The sequence below is a fragment of the Aristolochia californica genome, unplaced genomic scaffold, assembly GCF_029961685.1.
Source record: "Aristolochia californica isolate CCGP_79_NKW_82.1479 unplaced genomic scaffold, dmAriCali1.0.hap1 SCAF_3, whole genome shotgun sequence".
NCBI classification, from domain to species: domain Eukaryota; kingdom Viridiplantae; phylum Streptophyta; class Magnoliopsida; order Piperales; family Aristolochiaceae; genus Aristolochia; species Aristolochia californica.
In genome coordinates this window covers 47,932,058-47,942,893 of record NW_027181992.1, presented here as the reverse complement: position 1 = coordinate 47,942,893, position 10,836 = coordinate 47,932,058, and the positions used below count along the sequence as shown (strand labels likewise).

The 10,836-nt window shown below is 36.8% G+C and overlaps 1 protein-coding gene and 1 long non-coding RNA gene across 4 annotated transcripts; both read left to right on the top strand.

Moving 5' to 3' along the window:
* Positions 1-2,259: 2,259 nt before the first annotated feature.
* Positions 2,260-6,406, top strand: LOC137960132 (uncharacterized). 3 transcript variants are annotated; one of them, XR_011114118.1, is made up of 5 exons: positions 2,260-2,681; positions 5,211-5,269; positions 5,800-5,900; positions 5,982-6,033; positions 6,140-6,406. It is a non-coding gene; the product is annotated as an uncharacterized lncRNA (long non-coding RNA). The 3 variants fall into 3 exon arrangements; XR_011114116.1 differs by having other exon boundaries at positions 5,800-6,033; XR_011114117.1 differs by lacking the exon at positions 2,260-2,681 and adding an exon at positions 3,457-3,541 and having other exon boundaries at positions 5,800-6,033.
* A 780-nt stretch (positions 6,407-7,186) lies between these two features.
* On the top strand, positions 7,187-10,775 carry LOC137959698 (guanosine deaminase). Its single transcript, XM_068807026.1, has 5 exons — positions 7,187-7,526; positions 8,711-8,770; positions 9,142-9,332; positions 10,006-10,110; positions 10,203-10,775. The coding sequence occupies exons 1-5, from the start codon at positions 7,511-7,513 to the stop codon at positions 10,389-10,391; spliced, it is 561 nt and encodes a 186-aa protein (XP_068663127.1). The 5' UTR covers positions 7,187-7,510; the 3' UTR covers positions 10,392-10,775.
* Positions 10,776-10,836: the final 61 nt, after the last annotated feature.

Below are 10,836 nucleotides of genomic sequence, written 5' to 3'. Positions count from 1 at the left end.
ATATACAGAGGAATGATAAGCCCTCATAAAGCTCTAGTCTGCATTCTTAAAATCGATCGAAGGAACACAGAAAGAATATTGACACAAAAATACTTCAGACCTCACACCTTGAAGAATTACTTCTTGTGTTAGTCAGGATTTTCTCAGGAGTTACTCTATTATATTTCTCAATGATAACTCCAAACAGTATCCAAAGTTCACCAATGGTCAGATGTTCTACTTTAGTCATGGATCATGAATCAAGACTCAGCAGAGGATGGGAATCAGAACAATCTATGTGTAAATTGGCATTTAAAACAATCTGAAGTTTTAAGTTTCACGATCATTAAAAATCCTCAAGACTGTTTACAACCATCATCTTAGAGACAAATTAGTTAATGATTGTGTTTCTCTCTCCTCCATTTGACCTTTTTTTTGTCTTTCGATCCTTTGTTGTCCCATTCTGTTTTCCAAATATCCTTTGCCTTGAATCCACAACAATATACAAGAAAACATTTCAGTATGTAATTTGAAGAATGGATCAGAAAACACCAGAGTAAAAACTCTTACGTGAGACTGCTCAGTTGCTGAGTAGAGTCACTAATCTCCAGGCTGAAAAGTTTGAGAGAAGAGAAGTGTTGAAGATCCGAAAATAACAGGTCTTACGATCCAAAAATAACGGATTTATATTTTGATTTCAAACGGGATACGTTCCCTTATATGTAAATGCAATCTGATATGTATTTCTTAATCGAAAATAAAGATTTTCATATGGTATCAGAGCAAAACCTACAAGGTTCCTAATGAAGTAAAACTTGGCTGTTACACAATCCGATGGTGAACTCCTAAATGATCCTTCATCATACAGGCGTCTTGTGAGAAGATTGATCTACTTGACCATTACTAGACCAGATATGGTCTACGCAATCCATGTTCTAAGCTAATTTATGGAAAAACCACGTACACCACACCTTGAGGTAGCACATAGAGTTATTCAATACTTGAAACAAACTCCAAGATAAGGTATTCTATTATCCTCTACAAATACACTCCAATTAAATGCATTTTATGATGCAGATTGGGCTCGCTGTAGGGACACAAGAAGGTCAGTAACAGGGTATTGTATATTTCTTGGATAATCACCCATTTTATAGAAAACAAAAAAACAACAACAGTGGCTCAATCAACTATCGAGACAGAGTATCATTTTATGGCTACTACAAGTTACGAAATTACCTGGTTGAAAAACGTTTTGAAATACTTGAAAATCGTACATAATCAACTAGCCATGTTATATTGTGACAACCAAACTGTTCTACACATCGCCTCAAATCCGGTTTTTTATAAACGAACCAAGCACATCGAAATTGATTGTCACTTAGTTCGTGAAAAAATTCAAGCAGGGATGATTAAGACAACCCATATACAAACCAACGACTAAGCTGCAAACTTATTTACTAAGGCATTGAGTTTGTCCCAATTTGAGGCATTACTCGACAAATTGGATATCATTGACATACACTCCAACTTGAGGATGAGTGTTGAAGATCTGAAAATGACAGGTTTTACGATCTAAAAATAATTGGTATTACGATCCGAAAATAACGGATTTGTATTTTGATTTCAAATGGATATGCAAACTTATTTACTAAGGCGTTGAATTCGTCCCGATTTAAAGCATTACTCGGCAAGTTGGGTATTATTAACATACACTCCAACTTGAGGGGGGAACGTCGAATATCCGAAAATAATGGGTCTTACTATAAAAAAATAATGGGTATTAGTATTTTTATTTCAAAGGGGATATCCGAAAATAATGGGTCTTACTATCAAAAAAATAATGGGTATTAGTATTTTGATTTCAAAGGGGTAATCTAATTATGTATTTCACAAGAAGGAAGAGGGTAGCTCTTCTGCCACTACCTTAGTGAGTTTTTTAATTGAAATTGCGTGCTGTCTAAATGCCTGTGAAGATTATCTAGTTAACAATCAAATTCCAAAAGTATCTTGCATGAGACGGCATTGGAAGAACACCTTAATCAAGAAACAGGAAAAAGAAAGAAAACGATGGATTTCGATTAAACAGACGAAATAACTTACAAGCATCGTCGGAAGAGAAATCACAACTCATCAGTCCACTCGAACGAAATTGCGCCATTTGGCCAAGGATTTGAAAAGAAAAAAGCCAACCAAACATTACCACAGTAGTCATGAACATGACGGAAAGAAGCCCTAGCTCTTGACTGGGACGAAAGCCCAGGTTTTTCGCCAAATGAGTAATTGGACGAGGCACAGAAGTAGATAGTTCGAGAATTACGGATTGAGAAGAAGAGACCGAAGAGCTGAAAAAGGGTCTCGAATTCCTGCTTCTCCTACATGAAGAAAATTCAACGGTGGTCTCCCGGCACCTCTTCGGGATCCGGCGAAGTTGGTCGGATTTACAGCAAGCTGACGGCGAGGAAGAAGGACCGACCCGTCATTTCTCGTTAGACAAACCTCCGAGCTGCGCGAGTGAAATTGAAGTATCAAAAAGTAAAACTTTCGAGTTGCTCATAATGGCCGTAGATCTACATCGATCCGATCCTTTGTCATAAATCTGTGGGCCCCATCTTTTGATACTTCCAAGACGACCAAATCTTTACTGGCGTGCTCATCGGGGCGGACAAGCGTTGAGCTTTCTTCGTTGCTTCAAATCTGCAAAGGTGAGGGCTCTGTGTGTCGAATCGCGATGATTTTGATTGGCTTCTAAGTATTGTTTCCGTCTTGATTTGAATTCCTCATCTGCAAGTTTGCTTTGGCACTTCTTCTAGTTATAGTTTCGTTTTCTTTTGGTATCATCTTTTAGTTCTCTGCTTGGATTGAATTTTGGGGAAAACATCTCCTTCTCTGGCAATTTGAAGGTATTTCAGACACTAAAACAGCCAGCATAGTTTGAAAATGATATTTTAGAGGTTTTCGGGGGACTGCAGCTTTATATTTGGATTTCTCGTTTTCTTCCAAACTATTTTCTACCTCGAAAATGGCCTTGTCAAGAACTTTAGTTTCAGTTAATAAATTGTGTGGCGCATTCAATTTCGATAATAACATCTATTTTGGAGTTCTGAGAATTTTATTGCTTGGCTGAAGACGTTCGCGGCAGTGAAGAGAGAATTTTATTGCTTGGCTGAAGATGTTTTAGTGAAGTAGTTGCTTGCAACTAAGTTAAAATTGCATGTCCATCGTCAGAACTCGAGGACCTATTGTTAAAATAAATAAAAGCAATAAAAATAGATGTTCCATGGTCATTTGTGATTGTCAAATCAAATAAACGTTTCGTATTTTACTTTGAGCTGGGTCCTTGGTTAGAGGATTGCATCGTGGGTCGAGTTTTTTACTATCTGAACGTTTAATTTACTTTTGCTGTCTCTGCTCCAGAAAGGCTTTAGACGAGACTCTGTTTGAGATGATTTATCGTAAACGGAGTCTTTTGACGATCCCCCCCCCCCCCCCCCCCCCCCCTCCTCTTATTGTGGGCACTCTCGTCACGGGTACCCTTGTTTACAACTTTTTTCTGGGTGGAAATGTAAGTTTCTATGCTAATCTTATTTGCTATACTGCTTTTTCGCTTAAACAGAGAATTTTTCTGTTACTAATGACAATAACTTGACACATTAATTTTTTTAAGCACTACTAAGTGATGACTTGTTCATTCAACGTATAATGATGTTTCCTGTGGCTTATTTGGTGGCACTTTGTGTGATTCTTTTTATTGCTTATTGTGAGTAGTTTTGATAACACATATTCTTGCACGATAGAAATTGTGGCGTATTGTGTATTTTGCATTTCCAAAAATGATATCAACATATCACAGAATTGTTTGTTTGATCTCAGCAATAGTGTATAAGACATATCATTCATTATGCAAATGATACTAGTGTGAACCTTGTTATGAAACCTTAAAAATGTACCCCACCACATGGGTGTCACTGCAATGAGGACCAACTGGAATCTGGAATGGTGGCACCTTTTGTCCCATTGATACCCATTGAGGCATTTCTGATGGGTGTCATTGTATGTTAAATCAGAATCTCGAGCTTATGTATGCTGACAGGGGAAGATAAAATCATTTTGAGTTTGATTTAAGCTAGATTAAGAGCATGCATATGAGAAGGCTCAACTGGGAGCTTTTAAGTATCTAAAATAAGTATTAACTTTCATGTAATTAACAACTCTAAAATTTTCAAGAAATGATTTTCTAAATACAGTCATCTTTATGAAAAACTTAGTTTCAACAAGAAACTCTACTATCAGTATTTGTAGTGAATAACTCTTGATTGAAATCAAATATGTTCTTCTTTTCTTCAATGGACGTCTATGCCCCATATAATTATTCTGTATCATGCTATCATACGCCCCTGTATTTCCATGATATTTTTTAGGTTTAGAACTTCTAGTACTGATATCTTCATTTCATTTGTGATGAAAAGGAAAGGAAAGGAAAACTCCAGGCCAAGGGTTTCGGAGGCTTCTGCATTTGATAATCGATGCTTTTTGATAATCAATGCTTAAAATCATTTGCCTTCTACAAGCAAATTATCTAACATGTTGATATTATACTTCTTTTTTTTTTATTAATCTAATTATTTGAAGCAATTGTCCTGATTTTAACAGCAGTAACACTCTGTTCCCTGATTTAAGGTTGTAGAGTCTTGTTGGGATGCATATTTTGGGGTGGCCTAACTAAATCTGGCTCTATATTTTGATACTTTACCTTGTTATAGTGTCATGTCTCAAACTCTTTTCACCAATCCAAAATAATCTGAATAGCTTCGGCAGAAAAAATACCATTTCTCACATTGGTCACAGATTACATTCTCGTCTCTTCTTAAGACCACATGAGGATCAAGAAATTCTCTATAGAAATTGACATTATGTCCAGGGACATACCAGTTCTCACATAGCTCACCGATTATGGTCTCCTGTTCTCTGGAACTCTTGCAATGTTCAAGCAAACCTCCATGGAAATTGAGACAACGTTCTTAAATGAGATCACAGACTGGAGCATGTGGTGTTTTACTATAAATCAAACATAGCCTAGTTATCACTCAAACTTGTTGAAAACTCTAGCCTGACCGGTATTCTTTTCTTTATTGTTAAATTTTCCCTTTATGGCCTTCTATTGTTAAAGTTTTCCCTTTGTTTTTATTGGTCACCCTTTTAATCTTTGCTTGGTACATTTATGTGAACTCTAGTCCTGTCGAAGCCAAGGATTGAGTCTCTACATGGAGGGGATTCTTAATTGAGATCTCAGGTACAAGTTTCTTGTGTGATTTGTGTATTTGGATGTATCTTTATGACAATATTCAAACTGAAAAATGAAAAATCCTGAGTTTGTGATTTCTCCTATGATGTTCTTGACCTCAAGTTGTTAATCATACACCGGAGTACTATTTCAGGGAAAAAGAATCATACTCCGGAGTACCATTTATGTGTTCCCTTGTAGTATCCTTCTGTATTTGTCTTTCTTCTTATAAAGCAAAAGTTATGGTACCTGTCCAGGAATTGCTGATCTACTTCAGACATTTATATTGTTGGATATTTGAATCCCTCAAGTTTATTACTTAAAGAGTACAAACTGTAGAACATGCTACCATTTGTCACTCTAAGAGATAGAAATGTTTGTTATATTTCTACAAGGTTTAGTATTTCTTGTGCTTCAACCTTGCTTATAGTATTAGTAGTCATCTTTTATCAGGGTGAAGTTAAAAGGTGCTTCTATTGTGAGTGATGTTCTTGTTTCTAGAGATACCAAAAATTCACTTTTTCTCATGGGGCATGCAGGAGCCATTTTTTAAGACGATTAGGGAGCAGGAGCAGGAGCAGGAGCAGGAAAAGAGAATGCTTAACAAGGAGTCATAATCAAGAAATCCCACTGTTGGTTTGTAAGTGGGTGCTTGTCATTTTTAAGTTCCAAATAAATATGAAACTCCTTTCTGAGTAAAGAACCGTAATTTTTTGGTCAGTCTCAAATATCAGTGCAAATGGAAACATGAAAAACTGGATTTTCTGTTCATGGTAGGTTCCCCTTCTTTAGTCTTTTCTGTTCTTCCCTCATTTAATCCCAGCTGAGGGTGATTACACTCCGTGCTAGGTGATGAAATTTGGAGTTTCCTCTGTGCAGCTTTCTTAATCTCCTTCATTATAAACTACAAACAGCTTTCCTCGTGCTGCAACCCAGTCTTGCTAAAAATATACTCCCAACGATCTCTTTATTCAGGAAGGTAAATCGTCTCGTCTAGGCATGTCCCCCTGATTTTGCAAAGATGTTTCCCAATAACTCTGTAGAGCTGCATTCTCTGGCTGTTAATGTTGTGCAAGTTAATGCACAGAGTGAGTGAATTTCATATGCAGAACAAAGGTATTAAGAATGATATTCCCAAAATTATTATCATACCCTTGCTGAGGGATATCGAATTACTTTAGCTGGTCAAAATTGGTTCGAAGGTTTCTTATTACAAGGGATTGGTCACTTAACCAAACTCAGAATTCTCATTGATAAAAACTGACACTTTAGTAATTAGTTGGTTCATCAATAGTTACAGTGAGTTCAAATGGTTACTCACAATCACTCAGTTGTTTACTTATTAATGGATTTCAGTGCACTAGTTAACATCAAAAGAGGGGATATGGCTTCCTTTATCATTACTAATACTTTTTAACTGCTTTTAGAAGACTGAGTCAAAAGCTCAGAGGTAGAGAGCTGAAAATGGCGTTCTCTTTTTGTTCTTTTGTTTAGGGGTGGTGAAGGCTGACCCTGCAGGACCCATAACTGAGAGAGGCTGTATCTAGGGTTTATCGGTTTAATTATGGGTTTATATATTTACCTATATTAATTTTAGAAATAAATTAAAATAGATAGAATTTAAAAGGTTTAAGTGATGACGTTGTCTAATTAACAAATGTGAAAATTTTAAGAAAAGAAAACGTGTATCGAGCTAGGCAAATCCTTATCCTCCACGTTCCATTATCAAAACAGACATCTCCTCGTAGCGAGTCAGAGACTAGGATAAGATAGACTCACCTGACCCGACTGACTCGTGTACACGTCATAAACCCCACAAATCCAAAAAGCCGACTGCCTTTATTAGTGGCCCGGACCGCCGAGTTGGTGCTCAGCGACGTCAGTGCCAACATCCGCCGACCTTTTTTTCCCATTTCTGATTTCTTTCATAAATTCGACGATTCCTTGTGGCTGTCAAGTGAAACTTTCCAGAAAAGCTCCAAAGAGGGACATCTTTCTTCCTCCTGAGATATCAGGCGCCGATTCGTCTTTTCATTGGATTCTTCTGACGCTGCTTCCGAATCCAGCATCATCATCTTGCATCGTCGCGATTCGTTTACTTTTCCAGGGAGGAAAAGAGCGAGTGGACCAGTTTTTCACTGCTCGTCTCGTGCAATCTTTTGGTCCTGTGTCCGATTTTCCGGCGGATTCATCCGTGGATCATTTTAATCGATTCTGAGTTGACGTTGCGGACTACGTTTGGAATTCGGAATGGAAGAGGCCAGTGGTAACTTTTTAGCTTTTTGCTCTGACGTGTTTTTTTATTTTTTTCTTGTTGCATGGTTTGTACTTTTTACTTGCTTTGGTAGACTTTTTTTGTGAACTGTGATTGCTTGTGGAGTTTTTTTATGGTGAATTTTGTGCAGAAATCTGTTGTTTCTCTTGCTTTAAAAAATTTTTAAATAAAGTTTTTTATGTTTGTTTCTTGTTCTTGTGATCGGATGCGGTGATTCTGTCCTCTTTCGTGGTTTTCGGATTGAACATTCTGTGGACTCAGATTGCGTGGTGATGTTGCTAACAAATCTGCTTGTGATCTTTCTTTTTTACGCATTTTTCGTTCTGTGTAGTTTGTTTGAGGCGCGGTTTTTGGAATGGAGAGTTTGAGAGCGAGTTGATCTGGCTTTCTTTGTAGTGTATTTTTTGTAAATTAGCTAAGAAATTATGTGTTTCTTTAATTGTTTTGCTTTGACTTTTTTTTTTTTTTTTTTTTTTTTATTGCTTGTTAGTTACTAATTCCGATGAATCTGGAGTCGATCATTTCGTTGAGACTTTGATTCTTTTCTGAAGTTGCTTAGATGATTGTAGTTCATATTCGTTTTCTAAATGTGGTTCCGAATATCTATGATTTGCGGGTTGAAGGGACGTATTTCCAATTTGAGATGAAAAACGGTCTACTGATCACCTTTTTTTCGGAATTAAATTTTTTCTTTTCTTTTCTTGGTATTGGATAAATGTTCAATTTGAGATGAAAAACAGTTTCTTGATAGATTTTTTTTTTTTTTTTAATTTGCTTAACATCTCTTTTCTTTTCTTGGTATTGCCTGTGAACTCGATGGTGAAATAAAGGCCGGTAAGTATTTATCCCCGAACTCTGTGTTCATTTGTTGAAAGCATATCTGCCATTATTGTCAACCCTTTTGTTATTCTACATGGATTGCAAAAGGATTTAAAATACATTGTTTCTGTAGTAAATGGAATCATGTATACAGTAGGTTTCTTCACATTATGTTTGATCGTGACATTTAAATTCGTGTCAAAATAGTTGAGAGCCTGAGTTCTAGGCCAAATTTTTTGTTTATGTTCTTTTTTTGTTGCTTATGAGGTTACAAAAAGAAATTTTATTTTAGAATCCACAGTCTAGTTGGCATTATTCCTGTGATCCAAGATTGATGCTTATGTCTTGTTTTTCAGTTCTGGAATCTGAAGATGGGACCATCTCAGTAGCTTCTGCTTTTGCTGGTCATCATGAAGGTAAGTAATGATGCATTTTTTTTCTTTTTAACTTCTAAAGTTTTTTACTCCCTGTCTGGATTCGCCTCATTTAATTTGATTCAGAAGCAGAAACAATGATAAAAAATGTATGTCATATGTTATTCCTGTGTTTTTTGTTGGCGTAACCTGAGGGGTAATCTTTGTTCAATGATCGACCTATATTATGGGAATTGAAGATACATATCTACTTTTGCTGCAATCCTGTCAAAAAAATTTCTGTATATTTGTGTCACAGAAGTTGTAGATATGTGTTCCCCGCCATTTTATTTTTTTATGGCAATCTAGTGATTCATTAATTCTGGTGATTGATTTGTGAGAATCTCATGTTTGATTTGGTTTTGGTCAATCAGCTGTTCAGGACAGAGATCATGAGTTCTTATCAAAAGCTGTTGAAGAAGCATACAAAGGGGTTGACTGTGGGCATGGAGGTCCTTTTGGTGCAGTTGTTGTTCATAACAATGAAATAGTTGCGAGCTGTCACAACATGGTTTTGTATAATACAGATCCAACTGCTCATGCTGAGGTCACTGCAATAAGAGAGGTTAGAAAACCAGATCTGGTCAATAAGATGTGGTGCATATCATTTATTTTACCTACAAGTTGTTTTGTTTGGAATGTTTATATACCCTGTTTCAATTTCGAGAAGCGCAATTCGAATGAATTAATTTGACTCCTTTCTGATTAATTCTCCTGCAATCTCCCACTATTTCTGTGTAAATCAATGATGAATATAGTTTCAGTTAATCATTCTATATTTGATGTGAAAAGTGTTGAAGATAGTGGATTATGGTTATGTTAGCCTTTCTTGATCGTTCTTGTTATCGAGGAATTTCTCCCAACTTCAGCAAGGGTGAAAAAGTGTGGACCTAAATATGTAGACTTGTAATGAAAAAGTGTAGTTGGTTGAGTCCCTTATGCAAGCAGTTTTCAGACAAGTCTTCTGTTTTCTACCTTCTTTCCTTTTTCTTTTTCTTTTTGGTATCGTTTTCCCCCTTTTGTCTTGTCAATTGTGTTTTAGTTACATACTTTGTTCTCTTCATTTAGAAAAGTTATTATTCTTTATTGTTGTTTATGTTGACTTTTCAAAATTGTGCTGCAAAGAAATGTATCCATTGGGGTTACATGACTCTTCTGAATGTTGCAAGGAACTTAATGAGATTGGCAGTACGAAATGGGCTCAATTTGGGTAACTTAATACTCTTCATGTTGATCAGGCGTGCAAGAAACTGAAGAAGATTGAGCTCTCTGACTGTGAAATATATGCATCCTGTGAGCCTTGTCCGATGTGTTTTGGTGCTATTCATCTTTCTCGAATTAAGGTGCGTTCCTCACTCCTCTTTTTTCCCATTCAAAGTCAAAGGTCCATTAAAGTGGGCAGCTGATTCTTTCTTTTCTCCATTCAACGTTGCAGCGGCTGGTTTACGGAGCCAAAGCTGAGGCAGCTATTGCCATTGGTTTTGATGATTTCATTGCTGATGCATTGAGGGGGACCGGGCACTACCAAAAGGCCCACTTGGAAATCAAAAGAGCTGATGGTAATGGGGCTGTAATTGCTGAACAAGTCTTTGAGAAGACAAAGGAGAAGTTCCGGATGTATTGACATCCCTGAAGTTGGCTGAATTGATGCACCCTGGTGCGGGTAAACCAATTGTCTGCTTCCAATAAGTGAATCATTGTTATAAAGATTTACTGCTGACGTTCATTTGTTTCGTTGCTCATCTTTCAGATTATTAACAGTTTAATACTTCAATGCCTGACATTTATGAATGGTTAGGTTCAAAGATACGCAATTTTAGAGGTGCGGATCCCAAAACTAGGTTTCTACGGCTATGCGATATTATTCTCCGATTGCTAAACTTGTAAGAGCATTCCTCTGCTACTGTTTTGCTCTTTTTCGCTTGGATTAATATTGACTAGGCAAGGCGAGATCCCTGTCTTCAGAAGCAAAATCCAGATGTTGGGGTTGAGTTTCTTCTTTTTTGCATTCGCTAGTTGCACAAAATTTGTAAGACACGAATCGCTGAGTGTCATTGTTCAGACTTGGG

Coding starts and splice junctions, on each gene's coding strand:
- LOC137959698 (XM_068807026.1), top strand. Junction 8,771..9,141: donor TTTTGCTGGTCATCATGAAG/GTAAGTAATGAT, acceptor TTGGTCAATCAG/CTGTTCAGGACAGAGATCAT. Junction 9,333..10,005: donor AGGTCACTGCAATAAGAGAG/GTTAGAAAACCA, acceptor CATGTTGATCAG/GCGTGCAAGAAACTGAAGAA.